The sequence below is a fragment of the Cyrtonyx montezumae genome, unplaced genomic scaffold (genome assembly GCF_038088225.1).
Source record: "Cyrtonyx montezumae isolate F1298 unplaced genomic scaffold, pur_monq_1.0 scaffold_23, whole genome shotgun sequence".
NCBI classification, from domain to species: Eukaryota; Metazoa; Chordata; class Aves; order Galliformes; family Odontophoridae; genus Cyrtonyx; species Cyrtonyx montezumae.
In genome coordinates, this window is record NW_027071970.1 from 3,320,053 (window position 1) to 3,337,175 (window position 17,123).

The 17,123-nt window shown below is 39.1% G+C and overlaps 1 protein-coding gene across 6 annotated transcripts in view; it reads right to left on the bottom strand.

Moving 5' to 3' along the window:
- The window catches only part of CIT (citron rho-interacting serine/threonine kinase), a 70,041-nt gene that overhangs the window by 38,600 nt on the left and 14,318 nt on the right, over positions 1 to 17,123 (bottom strand). For 3 of the 6 annotated variants that reach the window (XM_065738835.1, XM_065738833.1, XM_065738831.1), the window contains exons 9-15: positions 15,382 to 15,562; positions 8,237 to 8,342; positions 7,215 to 7,358; positions 5,792 to 5,911; positions 2,049 to 2,219; positions 1,729 to 1,782; positions 1,079 to 1,132 (exon numbers count right to left, since the gene is read on the bottom strand). In XM_065738835.1, coding sequence (XP_065594907.1) covers positions 1,079 to 1,132; positions 1,729 to 1,782; positions 2,049 to 2,219; positions 5,792 to 5,911; positions 7,215 to 7,358; positions 8,237 to 8,342; positions 15,382 to 15,562 — 830 coding nt within the window. Of the gene's footprint in view, positions 1 to 1,078; positions 1,133 to 1,728; positions 1,789 to 2,048; positions 2,220 to 5,791; positions 5,912 to 7,214; positions 7,359 to 8,236; positions 8,343 to 15,381; positions 15,563 to 17,123 lie in introns of all 6 variants that reach the window. The other 3 variants (XM_065738832.1, XM_065738830.1, XM_065738829.1) reach the window with 1 other exon arrangement.

Consider the following 17,123-nt stretch of genomic DNA (forward strand, 5'->3'; position numbering starts at 1 on the left):
GTTACCTAATTCTTTTGTTTCTCACACAAAAAATAAAATAAAATTCAGGAGCTCTACACGTTTGTCTTACTGTACTATAGGTTGTCTCTATGTACTCGGTAGTCCACCCAACAGTTCAGTTCAAGTTTTTGGATAGGGCTGACAGAATACTCTTGCTAAAACACTAGGAGAATAGCCTGTTGCCCTACAGATAATTCCTCAGAATTAACGAAAAGAAAAAACCAGGGTAAAGCATGGCTGTTTTGAAATTTTCTAAGTAACATTTCTAAATAGTTTTGGCCTTCTATCCATGTTCCAGACCACTAACCCTCGAAAAAAGCCCTTTCTGAGCAAGTGTCAACTTTGAAAAGCTCTCTCAGTGAATTACCATGACAATCCTTTCTTCTCCAGTAAAAGATACCCCCCAAAAAGTGTATCACCTAGAATAAAAGTTCTCATGCTGTTCTTTAAGTGCCTGACCTACCACACCACAATCATTAGAAATATATATTTTACTTCCTAATTGTATCACCTAGAATAAAAGTTCTCATGTTGTTCTTTAAGTGCCTGACCTACCACACCACAATCATTAGATGTATATTTTACTTCATTTAGCTTACACTGCTAAGGTGTTTTATTTCTGCTGTGAAGTCTAAGCATTCAAACTTTTTACTGTGAATAACTGAACTGGAAAGTGATTTTGTAATTAAGACAGGGTTTACTGGGAGACTAAGCCAAATTTAACATATATTTTATTAGTGAGTTGAAAAGATCTGAAATCCTTGTCCTCAGAAACAAGAGATCAGCGCATTGTATACAGCATACCCAAAATGGCCTTTCAAATCAGAATTCCTCTACACTACTCCAGTTCTGACTCAGCTCTATTTGCAAAAATAAACACTGTTGACATGTCTCAAGAGCCCAAAGCATAGTGAAAACAACAAGGATTTCAGATACCAGCTTCCACCCCCTTTTCCTTATCATCCCCCATGCTATGACTAACTATTTCTGAGGATAAAACAAAAGTGCAACCCTCCTCTGCATTAAGTTCTCATTGGAAAATCTTACAGAAAACTCACTCTCACCACCCAGACATTACCTTTGTCAGCTTTTCTTGCAGCTCCTGGATTTTGGCTTGCTGCTCTGTATTGATCTACAGTTAAATAGAAAGATGGGGAGGGATGGAAAAAAGAAGCAATAAAACCAAAACAAATAAACGGTTCTCTACTTCTGATGCCATATTTATTTTAATTCACTTCCTAAAAGTCTTCGTTTCTCCCTATAAATCCCAATGCTGTAAAATGTCCCTGGGCAAAACCACTCCCATTTTACTCACTTCTGGTTCATTTCGTATTTGGTCACCAAGTAGATTGATCAGTATGACAGAGCAATACTCTGAATTATTTTTATTTTTCATTTGCTATTCTTTACTCATGAACAAAACCCTTATGCATCAATAACCTAACTGCAAATTCAGACTAAACATAAATGGCTATCTTTGCCTAGCTTCAGAGCACAAACAAGAACAAGATGCCAGAGCACAGCTTCGTATTGCATCAAAAAGAACAGTGATCCACATCATGAAAACAAAAAAGAGGGGGTGGCTGGGTGGAAAGGTGGGACAGGGTGGTAAGGAGCAGGGGAGGATGCAAGTCTCCGCATGCCATTGCCTAACCAAAGATACTCTTAGTTTTTGTGCATACTATGGAAGACCCAAGAAGCAACCCCTTCTACATTAAAGTAGCATACCTTCTCTAATTTGCAATACAATTCTCCTGCTTCACTTTTTCCTTGATCTTTAACCTGTAACTTAAATATAAAATATATAAAAGTCTCAGGAACATTTTCAGTACACTGCTTTTCTATCCAACAAAACCGTGTAATTTAAACACAAACAATTACACAAAATATACATAGCATTGTTTGAAGAGTACAATTGAAAGATCATTTGTATTAATTGTACAGTGCCACACTAATCTTTAGAGAACTTGCATACAACTTTTGTCTAAAACAGCACTAGAAATACAACAATCATCCACGCCCCCCTCTCTCAAGAAGCCTTAAACTACCTTTTGCAATTTGTTGTGACATTCAGTAGCTTTACGTTTAAATTCTTCAGCTGCCATTCGGGACTCTCTCAACTCCGATTCATAAAGATCACTACGCCTGCGAGCTGAAATGAGATCCTCTTCCAATTGATTCATCATCAACCTCATTTCTTCTACTTGAGCTTGATATTCCTGTAGTTGTGGTAAAAGGGTAGGAAAAGCTGTTACATTGTACAGGCAAGAGGGGAAATACATGGAGCAGCAGACCCCAGAACACCAACCACAGGCAGGAGGTGCATTTAAAACACACATAGAACAAAAGTGAAGTATTAAATAAAACTTCTTGTTTCTTCTTGTTTGAATCTTTCCATTGTCAAGCCAAAGCCTCAGAAACGTTAAATCACACTGCATTTTGAGAGTGGCTTTGCTGCAAAAACACACAGACACATATCTATCTATCGATAGATAAAGATATCTACAGATAGATATATCTACATACAAGTGATTAAAATTACTTACATTTCTGATCTCTGAAACAGAAATGTGCCTTTGAGATGATGTCTCTACTAAATGCACAGATACTCCTTCAAGATACATTTTCTCAGGCTGATAACATGATAATTACCACAGATCTGCACAGTTTGGATAAAAGAAAGGAGAAGCAGAGGGATAGTGTAATATTGTGGCTCCTGGCCATCACTTATCTTCTCTCAGCAAAGAGGAAGAGGAATGTATTGCTCTGTATGGGATACAACCTAAATCAAATATTGATTTACTATAACTTTCAAAAAACCTCAGAAAAAAAAGAACAAAACCCACACACCTTTCCCCTAAAATGTATTTGTCTGTATAGATAAAAATAATGATTCCTCATGCAGAATGCTGCAATAAAGAACACTTGGGTAAGAAAGGTGTGTAGAAAACAAGAACGTTTGAATTGAGATATCAACTTAGAGTGGGTGCTTGTACTGACACTAGCTCATGATATTGCTTCAGATACCTTCATGGGAAAAACATGAATTATGTTTGCATAGCAGTTACTAAGTTTTCTAAGTATATATTTTTATAAAAGCGAACAAAAAAAAAAAGTATTTTTTAAATGAAGCTAAGAACAATCAAGAGCTGCGATAGAAAAGATTTTGAAGGACTGACAGTGGGGGAGTCCAACTTTCTCTGCATTTTAGTATCTTACAAGACTGCTGACTACCCCCAGATTCAAAAGACTAACTGTCTCATGACAAACTCAGGTTTGTCATCATTCTTTCCAGACAGCCAGCTGTCCTCAATTAGATAAGTGATTGAACACAACCCTAACGTCAGCCTGTAACTTGCTGCAACACAGAGACCTTATGCTGCTATTTAGAGAAGCTGAGACTTTAAAAGACTGCTTTGTTGTCACTACAGGGAGTATGGCAGAATGGCTCTTTGGGTTGCAATCCCCAAATTGACTCTCCAATTCACAAGGCAGGGATTCTCACTCTTTCCAGTCAGTCCCTCTCTATGGATGATTCTATTTTCTTGCTGGAAGGAAATTTTTGTGAATAAAAATACATTAGCTCAAGTATTTGTATCACACAAATACACTGATGAATGAAAAAGGGAAAATAGTTTGAAAAAGCATGGCTTGTTCAGAAATCATAATTCATGAAGAATCTTCCTAGAAGAGTCAACTTCATCAGAGACTTACAGGTATGACTAGAGCTGTCATTGTGAAAATCAGTGTTTGGGAAGGGAGGAAAATAGGGAGGGAGAAGAAAAGAAAGAGGAGATAATTAGTAATATTTCAGTATTTCTCATGGTCAAGTCAGAAAAACAGACTACATAACTCATGAAGATCCTGAACAACATTGAATATGCATTGAATTCTTGAATATACATTGGTCACAGTTTAAAAACTATAAAGAGGCATTTAAGCACATATTAATGGACAGGCAAAGCTTAGGGCATGTATCTGAAGTAAACTAGGTCAGGGTAGTTTCAGACAAATGCGTAGACCTTTCTAAACATACAAAGAATCTGATGTGCTACAATTTGGTTCATTCATTTAGGCCTTCTCCAAGTAATGACCAATTAATGAGTCTCTGATGGAGAAGAAAGGTAAATAAGGCTCTAAACCATCCTCTCAGACTCCAAAGTGCTTGTGGAAAACCTGCTCATTCAAACTAAGATGGTGGGTTTCACGGATACCTAGACACAATGCTGAGTTCAAACAAATACTTCAAAAAGAAACCAAAAACCACACACCAAAAAAAAAACAAACAAAAACCAACTTCAGCACTCTTCAAGCATGCCAGGAAAGCTGAACCTACTTCCTCAGAAAACACCAAATGCTTAATTACTGTTTTTAAAGATTCTAGTGTGCTGTCGTAATTTTACTGGCTCTCTCTCAAGCTTGGAGTTTCCAACAGTAATGTTCTGAAAGGACTCTCCCATTTCACCTCCCAGTTCCCACTGACTTAGAAATCACAATCCACATCCTTACTGGCTAAGTTCCACCTGCTAGTATGAGTAAGCAAAACCATCTCTGTACTTTATTGCAGTACTCTTGCACACAGGACCCCAAGACCCCCCACAGATATGGAAGTATACAGCATATTACAGATCCATTTGCTGACCTAAACAGCTTTTTTTTTTTTTTAGGTCACTGTGAATCCTCACAAGACAAGTTAAAATATTCTGAGATTAAATATTTGATTGAAAAAAATACTTGCATTATTTTTGTTCTGTTAAATGAGTCTGTACTGCTCAAGAATCTATTGACACTTATCTTTACAAAAAATGTTCCACATTTCAATATTTAAAGCAACCTTGCTAATGAAGCATCAGAACACAGAGTAATGAGCTTTAGATCTCTTGTATTACATAAAAGAACCATCCAGAAAAATGCTGTAAAAGTCTTTGGAGGCCTGCTACGTCTAGAGGGTTGGTTTTGCATTTCATAACTTTTTACATAAGTGTTGCTTGTATCTGGAGAATTGGACTTCCGTGCCTCAAACACTATAAAATCAGTCTGTTAATGTGCTTTGAAGATGAAAATCATCAGATAATTGAGAATTGTTTGAACTCCATAACAAATTTCAATGTCTTTAAGATAATGTGTAGCTACTGATTCACAGAACTGAATGGGGCTCTTTCTTGAAGAATATTTTTAATCCTAGCAGTGATCACATTTGTTACCATATTTTTTTTAATTCAATTTTGACTTTTTCTTTTCCTCATGAGCAACACTATGGATTAATGAATTTTCAATATTTTCCAGGTCAGAAAGAATTATGAACACTTTGGCAAATAAATGAAGTTAGGAAAAGCCCAGATAGGAATTATAGGTTCTACTCTCAAAAAAAAAAAAACAAAAAAAAAACCAACACATTTTAAATGGCCAAGTAAGAAAGAGAAAAAATACAAAAACTTTAAGGCTAGTTCAGTTCTTTCCAAGGTTAAAGATCCACGAACATGTTTAGAAATATTTATAGCTTGAACATTTAAAATGGATAGTTAATTTCTAATGCAGCATATTACTAAAGCATTTCAATGTTCTCCTAGGCCAGCTTTACAAAGCACCATCAGGATCGGGAAAATAAAACCTGGAAGTTGAGTTTGTGCTTAATTACATCACTTCTCATTTTGTTTGAAAAGCCATGTGGAAACACACAGACTGGAAGTTATCACAGTAAACCAACACAGAAGGAATCCTGGCAACAGAGCTAGAGTATGCCAAGCATGTTTGTAGGTAGCCACTCCACTACCCACAGAGGCAGATATACCTGTTCTTTGATCTCTTGCAGTTTTCGGCTCTGCTCTCTGATATCATGAAGTAGCTGTAGTGCCTTATCATCTTCCTGAGACACTTCCATCCGTGCCTGCTCCAGGCTTCGCTTTAAGCTCTGCAGAAAGTGAAATGTTCAAAATACAGTCTTTGTTTTTTCAGATGGCTGTATAAATAAAGATCTTTAACTATGCAAATTCCTCTTTGACTGTAGCGAAGTATCAGAAGAAACCCAAGGCACACGTGATGGAACCATAAAAAGAATAAACAACATCACAACTAGGGCGTCTTTCATCTGGATAGAAGCAGCCCATTTTACAAACAACATTTACTACACTGAAATCTCAGATCAAATCTCCATTCCTCACCTCAGGCTTGGAGACAAAAACCAAAGAGAGATCACAAAAGGCATCTATTATTGACAGCATTTATCCATCTTTTATCTTGTACTATTAATTCATAACCTAGATACAATCCTTCATCTTCACATTACTAACAATCTCATTCATTTTTCTCGTTGCTCTTAATCATCATTAAACTTTTCCAAAGGATAGAACTGCTTCAGCTTCTCAACACATCCTTTACCTGCAAATTTCAACAGGCCAGTAGTCCTCCTACTGACTGTGTAGGAATCTTCACCAGAAAGATACACGTACTGATTTATTTACCTACTACAAACTAGTATAGGCAGATCACTCTGTTTTAAGACATGTTGTCCAACAAACAAACCCATCAGAAATGCTTCTTAATTCTCTTAAAACCGTCCATTATCTGGATTTTTTTTTTTTGCCAGGAGAGAAGAAACAGACAAATAACTTCAACTAAACACAAAGACTGTTACCCAGAATGAAAATAACTTCGCTGAAATCTTGCCAGGACAACTGGGCACACATTCCTACTCTCAAGAAAGTGCCAAATGATCTTTGAAGACGTGGTTTTAAGACCTCATTTTTATGTCCTATCTGAAAAATAACAGCTGCCCTGACATTCTGCTGGGGAGCTTGATCTGTCTGAACTCTGAGTACCACAAATTCAGGCAACACCACCATTATTTCCTAATCAACTTATTTGTCCTTGAAGACCTCTGATTAGGCCCTCATCCTCTTCTGGATATGAAGCCAATCAAGTACCTCAAGTACATTCTAGCACAGCTAGTAAGACAAAAAAAAAAACAAACCAAGAAGACCAGAACAGTAGTTATTTCTATATGTTTTAAGTACACGAATACGAAACAAAGTTTGAATAGAATTCTCAAACAAGCCTCTGCAAACAACTCAGTGTTCCATTTTCAACAGAGCCCCTCAATATTAACTTCTCTCATGTATTAACTTCTCTCCATCAAGTACACTACTGAAACCACGATGGGAGAGAAGGCCAGATTTCAGGCCTTCAGAGGGGAAAGGACTGGGATAAGGGCTCACACTGCATTCTGTGATATAGGTGGCCAGGTCCTGCTCCAGGAGGGATCGCTGGGTCTCAGAGGCTTTCAGTTCCACCTCCTTTTGGCTAAGTACAGCCTCCACCTCTGACACTCTCCGGTGCAACCGCGTCATTTCCTGCTCCATCTGCAATAAATATCAAGAGGTTATAAATGGAGGCTTCAAAAGCTTAGTTAACTGCTACTTTCAGAACTCTGTGTGAGAGGAATTAGCCTCCAAGAGACTTCTATGCTATATTGCTCCAAAAGGTGTTTAAATTCCGATACCATTGTCTCTGCTCCAGGAATGCACAGTTCTTCTTAAGGACAAGTAGTAAGTCTAAGTCACCCCATTCATTCAAGCTGATTGTTCATATTCAGTCATTCTTCGAACACCAGTTAGCAAAGAAGCCACAATCATTTTTCACCTGACTTGTAGAGATGGTTCACTTTAACCTTATCCCAAATCCATGCTGGATCAGGAGATGGTTTCCCCCCATCTCCTTGTCAGGAACAAATGGTCAAATCCAGAACAGAGCAAGGAGAAAAGTAATTGAATTCTCATAAAAGTCTCAATCAAGCAGTGAGCTTTAAAAGACTCCACCAGGTTCCCTTTATTGGAGCACAGCAACTGTTACAAGATGTTCACCATTACCAGTGACACGACAGTAGTTATGTAAGCAGAAGCTGATGAGTTAGGAACAGAGAACCTCAGAACAGCGTTGCTGTAATCGTGCATATGGTGAAGAAAAGGCAAGGCCTGCAGGAAGAAGCAGTCGTCTATGTCACGCTGAGAAAAGGACTGTTTAAAATCCAGAGCCGCTTCTTGTTATGATAAAAGTATCTACAGCAACAGCATGGCCTAAATTCATCTCCCTTTGTACTGGACAGGAAGCCACCTCACTGAAGGAAAAGCACTTTGCCCACCACGAATCTGGATGATCAGCAGCATCTGACAGATCCCTGGACACACAGTGGTTGCAGATTCCTTGAGCAATGGAGACGGCCAACTGCATAAATAAATACCTTGTGACACTTGTCCTGGGCGTCTTGGAGTTCTTTGCTCTTGAGAAGAAGTTTCTTTTCCATGGAGCTGACTTTTACTGGAGAATCCACACTTGAAAGCACAGATCTAAAGGAGCAAAGCCAAACAGCACATGAATACAGACAAAAGGTACAGAAACCTGTGCTTACACAGCCTTGGTGAAGTCACTGGGCACTTCCACCACAGTTACATGAAGAGGAAACACAGAAGAAGCAACCACAGGCTAACAGCTGTCATTTTAATTCAAACACTCCATGAAAGCTGACAACACTGTATCAGCACTAAATCATCCATCTACTTCTGGTTAAAATACTAATATTTTCCATCAGTTACTTACATTAGAGCACTAAACAATAAACCTGAGCAATGCTTTATGTAACCCTTGTATAGATTTTTAAGAGTAACCAAAGCAAAGCATAAAGTCAATGTAACCATTTGGAAAGAAGAACACACAGAGTATTGCTCTTCTTTTTAAACACAGTTTACAACTACAATCAAAGTACAAGAGCCCCGAGAACTTCAATATGCCACAAGCTGCACCGTGAGAATTTCTTCTCTTGATTACCTTTTAGGAAACAAAACTGAACTGAAACTTTCTCAACATAATCCATACTATATTCCCAGAGTTTCACTTTTAAGTACTTGATCCCCCCCCCCCCACGAGGCACAATTTAACTGCATTATTCCAAACAATCTGACATCAGAAAACTGGGAAATATATATACATTTGTTAGTCTAAAATCATTCTCGTAGGGAAAAGAAAGCCGGTTAATGTTTGGAAGCATATTTTCTGTGTTTTGCAGTCTTAAATATGTAATTTTCAATGAAAAAAATTAAATGCACACTATCAAAGCTACATTAAAAAAATGTTTTACTCCCTTGCATAAAATGATCCAAACTCTATATTTAAGCAGTTAACGATGTAATCAGTGTTTACTGATAGATGAAAACACAGAAACACAACGAAGGTGTTGATAAAAGATCACACAGTCTGCCTACATTGCTTTCTGCTTCTCCTGGCCACAGCTTGGTATGCAGCCAGTTATCCCTATGGAGAAAAATGCGCTTTGAGCAGCTCTGCATATAGCCATACACCCACACACAGCAGCAGTCTCTTCTTAACACCAAGGAAAGTTTGATTCCACCACCACCATTTTCTGAGAAAAATCTACTAAATCCAAACATGTATGCAGGAGAGTCACAAAAAAAAAAACAACCCAAAAACACAGATTTGGATGAAAATGGTGCAGCTACATGTATATGTCAAAATAGGTCTTCAAAACCACCCCCTTAGCAGTCATTAGGAAATACGGTGTGGATATTAACACTAAGTACAGCAAAATGCACCCATTCTATCTTGCAAGGTCTAATATCATTCTTTTTTTTTTCCTCTCAGAAACCTAGCGTGGAAAACTCAGAAGACAAATTCTGCATGTCAACAACACAGATACAGTCAGACTTAATGAAAAGCAAATGTACAGTGAATGCCTTTTTAAAGTGAATGCTTTAGTCCTGGTGCAGTCAACACGATCCATCAGGTTATCATATTTAAAAAAAATCAATTTATAAAGCACAGCTATACTCCTACAGAGAAAAGGCAACCATCTGAGGAAGATGCACATGAAATCCCTCAACAGCTGGGTGTACAAACAAGGCTAAAAATGAGTCGCTGAGAAAAGCTGTCTAAAAATACAAATTAAAACTCACATTATCTAAAAAAGACACTAAGGAATGCGCTTTAAAATGTACATCAAATATATGTAAAGAGCTGCAAATGTGTACTAAGTCCGGAAATCTTTTGATAATTAAGTTAGCTTGTAGGCCTGAGCTGGACTAGCTAAAGCAAATTCTGTTCCGTGACCTGTCACCACCTTTTCATTTTTATTCTTTTCAAACCTGAGATATTACAAAAAAAAAAAAACACAAAAAAAACCCCCCAACTTTAGTCAGTTCTTAAGGAACTGATTTTACATGCTGGTTCTATTCCATCTCCTGAAAGGGGACCACTTTATTTATTATTTTTGCTTATTGTTTTTGTTATTAAAACAATCAGAGCATTAATACTTCAGACACCATTTTAGATTTCAAAAATTTCTCCTAGCAAGTCCTCATAAAGCATCTTCATGTACTGCAGCCCAGGAAGTAACAGGGCAGATTCAAGCACGATCCAGAGCTCAGCAAGGACACATTTTTCAGTCAGGAGTGACGGGATGAGACAGAACACAGGAGACTCACAGGAGTTTGAATTTCATTTGGCACTCTAGAGGGAGCTGCTCCTCAGGGCTGGTGTCAGTTCAGTAAGGAAAGACATGGATACAGACTAGAAGTACACTTTTCCTTTCTCATCCTTGTCCAAATGGAGTAAGAAATTTGCTTAAAAATATCTGTCCTAGTGACATGACAATTTTCCTGCCATGGAAACAAGTACATCTTATCCCCAAATGGAGCTGGTTTCAGCCAGCACTGGATAAAGGGCTTTTAAGAGGTATCCTCTCCCAGGAATGCTTTCCTTTGTATAATCCATTTGGAACAACTTCACGAACATCCATCCAACAACCTTAAAAGTATCAGAAAGGGAGCAGAGAGGAAATCAAGAGAAATGGAATAGTGACTAATCTAATAAGCCTTGTCATGGTGATATAAGCTCTCAACACAGCATGACAAGGTAGAAAATGCCCACCTTGCTGGTGCACTTATATTCTTGCTCAGTCAGCATCAACTCAGAAATGAAACACGAAGTCCAACATCAAAAACAGGCTGCAAAGCTATGATCTAGGCTGGTGCCATCCCAGAGTATTTCATTTAATTAAGTGCTACATCTGGATCACTCCTTTTAGAGCAACAGAGCAGATTCTGCTGTCTCCTCTGAAGTGTGAAAGAGATTAACAAAAAGTAACTGCCATCAACAAGAAAATTGCAATGGAAAATGGGAAAAATAAAAACAAACCCTCAAAGCCTATAGTACTAGCTGTGCAAAGATACATTCAAAGGAAGCACTACACACCCATCTAAAAAAAAACAACTTAAAGTAGATGATCTAGTCATTTCACAGCCACATCAGCAACAGCCTCAACCAGCAGAACCATCAGAAATGGTGTTGGTTGTATAAAAGCTCCTTCACTCTTAACATGGCTGAGAAGAAAAAAGAATCAGTGTGGGATAAACTCTAGGATCATTCTGCAGTATGGAACTTATACTTGAAGCTCTCTTGTACACCATAATTCTTACCTTCCTTTGTGCTTTTACACCACCCTCACACTCCCAGCTCACCTGTGCTCCTTCCTTCTCGTAACAACTGACACCATCTGTCCTAATCGTGCCTCCGACACAGCACGCCTGTAACTCATCCCCCGTCCCTCATGCTCTATTCTTTTTAGCATTATACTCATCTGTACCTTCCACCCCCTCGTAAATGCTTGCTCAGGCCTAAAAAAAAAAACTACCAAAAACAAACAGTGATACCATCAATCTGTGAACAGAGCTAGCTGAAGCAAGGCATATTTTTGGTATGTTCATCCTCTGTTTCCTCTTCAAGCTATCTTTGGAGAAGGAGCTCACCAGAACCCTACAAACTTCTGGGCAAAACTGGTGTTCCTTTCTCTCGGAGGAACAGCCCCATTTTAACTCTCAGTACTTGGTAATGGCAGTCACAAATCCACATCACATTTTAAATAACCATTTTTAAAAATGCTGAAAAATACCACTTGGACTCTGCAGAAAGGAACTGTAGAGCATAAAGAATAGCCTTACAGACCACTTACAAGAATTACCAGGATTACACACTCTATTCTGAAAGATGATTTCAAGATTTCAAAACTGAGATTGGGTTAGTCCCACTGTCAGCCCTGCGTGTGCATACATCTGGGTTCTGATTTAGCCGTTATTTAGGATTAACATCATTTTTGTGTCACAAAGAGTCAGGCCCCTTCAGCTCTTTACTCCAAATAAAGAGAGAACTGAATCAGGCAAAAATTTAAATCGTTTTACTGGGGTTTTCCATTGCATATTTGGTTAGCCCTGAATCTATAATATGCTTAATCTTATCCCTTAGGGCTTCTGCTAGTCACCTGCAGGCAGCACGAGTAATTTTCTTTCACTGCCTGATGAACTATTCTAGCATCTAAGTGTTTTTCTCACTTGTTCTAAGCACTGAAGATGAGCTATGCTCAGGGATAGGAAGTAAAGTTGGACTGGCTCTTAATGGAATTAAACTCTCAGTTGCCTGTTGTCTTGTCACAGACACGTGCTCGTGGCAAAACCAGCAGCCAGACATGCAGCCAAATGAGTATTCCTCCTCCAGATCAAGAACCCAGAGGCCATGATGGAAGGAGTTAGTTGCTCCTTCTCTGCAACTAACTTCTCTTCCCCTTCCCAGAATCATATAGGAGACTTAATTTTAGTACAGGAACTTATGACATAAGCATTGCCCTTGATTTCTCCTGATTGATTCTTACAACACTTTACTGTCAAGCTTTTTGCTCTTTTCTTTGATCGATCTCTTCCCAAAACTCATGGTATGAGAGAATATACACAATATTTTAATTCAGTGGACCCTTCTAAACTAAATACTGACTAGGAAATTTCTGGCAACAGGTCTAAGTGACTTAGGTGAACCCTTCAGACCCTAAGAGGTTAGGAGAAAGAAGAGAATGGGAAAAAAAACTTTTTACCCTTCTTCTGCCCAATTTTTTTTAACTATTCTTTCCTTTAGAGTAATGAAAATTCCCAACACTATTGCAGCTTCTCACCATCCAGCAACCTGGGTCCAGACTTTAACCCTAAACTTCATGGCTTGATGGACCTCAAACTAGGAAAGCTTCAAGGTCCACTCTAATGACACTTTGCAGTTGCCTGGCCTGACTGTGAGCAGCACTAGAGGCACTTGATATCATGGTGCAGACACAGGAAAACAGATCTACATCACTTAGCAACCATGAGGAATAGACTTTCCAAGGAAAGGTTTTAAGAAGAAAAACTCTGCACTGATAAACTTGATGACTTTGGACTTTCAAGAGAAAGCAATCCAAGATTCACAACAGATAAGCCTGCACTTCATTTACTGCTCTGTTCCCCACCTAGATATTGATACTGATAGGAGAATGGACAGAAACAGTACTTAATTTCCTCAGTAAAGCACATTCTATACAATACTTTATAAGTAAGAAGTTTATATCCCAGTGTTGCAGTGATACTGAGAATAAACCAACCACTGCATTATTTAAATGCAGATATTATTAAGCCACCATTCTCCTTGCTATATTTAAATTGCCTTCATAGAATAAAACACACAAGTATTAATTTACTCCTAAAAATACCAAGACTGTTTAAAAAAGAAAAAAAAAAAGATAAGAAAAGAAAAGAAACCACTAAGATATGCTCACATAAAAGTCATTTTGGTGAAAACTAGGTGCATGATGTCTCCACTCCGGCTGAGGAAAGTCTAGGCCACAAGAAAAAATTCTATTTCAGTCACAATTTCTCCAGAACACATTAACATCTGTATTCTTTTGCTGTAGTCCTTCTTACCTATTGCCAAAATCCAAATAGTGCTTCAATACATGTCTTCAGTACTAGGTCCCCTAAAAAGTATATCCATGGTACATCTGCATTACTCTTCAGCCTCCAGCCACCAGCACAGATGTATCACTGTCCAATAGACTTTACCTCAAGCTGCTCTCTGGTTTAGTCCTGGACCCTCTGTTACATACACATTTTTACCACATAAGTGTCTCCACTGTTGAGCCTCTTCTAACTGATGCATGAATGGCCACCTAGCTTTGACAGAGGGATTACAGATCCATTCAGGCAGAAAAGGTAACCGTGAAAGTTATTTCACTTATAAATTAAGATAGGTTTTAAACCCAGGTTTCTACAGATACAACATTCCATTATTCTAATTCTGCTGACAGCATTAGATGATTTCAACAAAACTGTAGTTTCCTGGTTGTTACGTGCTCTCCCTTCCTTCCTCTTCTGTCATTAAAGCAAGTGCACTAAGGAAAGACAGTCAAAGCCTTCCTGTTTATTATTGGCATAACCACCGTATAACCTTGATTCACAGTGTGGGCAAGATCAAAGATGTCAACAGTGTCACCAGATCTGGTTGCACACTTCCCACAGAGGAACTTTTAGAACCAATATGACAGAAAAATGAAAACCTGATTAAGACAGATTGACAATTAAGTCCCTTAAGGGAACTAACTAGCAGCAACAAACGATGGTTGACATGAAAACACAGCACAGTACTTCAGTGCGTTGAATCAGTAACCCAGCTAAAGCCATTGCACTCCTGAGAGGCCTCCTGACACTGAGGTAAGGACTTCTCAACTTAACATGCTGCACTTTTTCCAATAGCTCTATCATCAGGAATTAACCACCTAATGCACCAAATGGTTTATATCATCCTGTTTACATCCTTCTCTCTCCTGACTCCATTCTCTCTGAAATCCCATTTCTTTTCAACTGAAAAACCTTTTTCCTAGATCTTCACCTTTCTCCACAAAGACATACCATGCATACTTCACCTGAACCTCCAGTCTCCTAGCACACAGTACAGCAATGTCCAGTCTTCACATTTAACTCAGCCCAACAGCACAGTCAGCTGCCATCAAGCTCCTTCCCTCATTCCCCAACCTATCACTGCATATTCCCAGATCAGTGGAGCTCCGTTTCTGTGGATCACCAATTCAGCCTAACACATCCCCAGCACTGTGGTGCTCACTCTCTAACCCGTTAAAATGCCCTCCCTGCTTTTCCATCTCTGAACTCCTTAGCATTTTCCTTCTTTCCGTGGTCTGCAGCACCAGAAATGTAATCACCTACTGCTCCCTGGTTAACAGCAGTAACTAATTCAAAGTATCTGAACAACAATTTTAATAACCACTGGTTTAGAATCGACCCTCTGATCCCCTTCCTTCTGTCTCACCCCAGAAATCACAGAACATCAGGACATGCACAAACCTCAGCAGCAACAGATAAAGCCAGAATCTGGCAGCTTCCCTAAAGCACAGTGCAGGCCAGTTAAAACAGCTTTTTCCCCCCCCCGACACGTACATCATCCTCACCATAACAAACCTTCATATTTTTTCCAGTGGTCTTATCCACCTAAGCAGTAATTCATACTTACTCTGATCTGAGGGTCCCCAATGCCTTAATGAATGAAAACCCTATAAAAGGCAAATCTTCACCCGAGAAACCTGCCGGGTTCAACTGCCGTGTAGAGGATAAAACCCACGAATTCTTCTCTGGTTCATCAAAATTTGAGGTGTCATCATCAGACTTGAGAGTAGGAACGAAGGGGGGAGGAGCTGGTGAAAAAAGCAAGGAGAAAAGACAAAATTCAGCTACAGTTCACTCTGCAACAGTCCCACTCATTCAGTGCTTGCAATGGCACTGCAGCTCCTGCTTTTAATCTTGCTAACACAAGCAGACTGAGCTGCTGCTCTCAAATCGTATTACAGCAACAAGAGATTAACCCTTAAGCTACCAACATGGCTACCACTCTGCAGGCAGAGTATCTCCCACACCGATTAAATGGGATTTTTAGGTTAGAGATCTTTCTTTTTCCTATGTGTGGATATATTTTTTTTTCTCTCCAGACACACATTGAATCAAATCAAAGCACAAGGCTAATAAAATCATTACCATAATACAGCTGAAGGTAATTCAATTCCGATTCATCTAGAAAATGTCTCCGACCTATCCAGTTAGTAAAGCCACTACGTGAGAATGCAGCCTGATCCTTTGCTAGTTAGCTAAGAGATAACATCTACCCCTTAATACTGCCCAGCATGGGCTTCTGATCAACAGTTAACTGGTCTTTCTCCCAGAAGGGTTTAATAAATTGTAGCTACTGAAAGCTAACTAGTCTTCAGGATGAGAAGAAATACCAACAAGGTTTTATTCATCTAGAAGAGCTTGCTGAAGATCTGGAACTCTTGTTGGGACACCACTGCAGTCTGGCTCTAATACAATCAGTGCTGAAGAGAGGTATATATAGAAGGAATTACAGTCTATTTTTTACTGTAACTTCTAAATTGGTACCACTTTAGTTGCTAAGCAATTGTTTAATTTCAGCTGATTTTCTAATGTTTACTTCAGTTTAATTAATCAACAAAATAAAAAGATGAGTTATTCTCAGTGATGTGCAGCACCCCAGCTACCTGCTGGCATATGGCTACGTGTGTGAAGGGAATGAAGGCAAAATCCTGCTGTGCAATTCCTACCTCACTAAATCACATATTCTGCCTTTTTCCCCCCCCCCTCATCACTTGGTCCTCGCTCATAGCAAATTTACTAATCTCCTTTTTTCCCCCCTCTATTAAGGAGACAGCTCTTCAGTCCGTAACTAGAACACAGCCCATTGTCACAAGCTGATGGAAGTGTAGTGTGCTAAAACCGTTACCATGGAGCCAGTATAGATCTCCTGTAGCTGAGGGGCTGATGAGAATTGAAGAACCAGGAACAAATATTACAACCCCTGCAGTGCAGGCTCCCTGCTCCTCACTCTCTGCATGCTCGAGTTTAACCCTACCTGCCTGCATTCGTGACAGATGCTGATGCTTATCTGACTGACACAGGCAGAATGAGTCACGGCTGGAGCTTGCTAGCTCCCTCTAGGTTGCCAAGCCTTTCACAGCCTGCTTTTTAACTCTTAATTCTCTAGACAACCCATGCTTAAATTACCCACCAGAACACCATTAACAGCCAAAAAGCGTCCCTGTAAAGCACCAAATCACAGCTGCACATACATGCTTTGTTAGCAGCTCTCTGAGGAGCCATTCTGACACTGCTGCCAAGCAGGGACTCGGAAAGAAATTCCACAGAGCACATTGAATGCTGCTCACGTACAGTAGTTCCAAGTACATT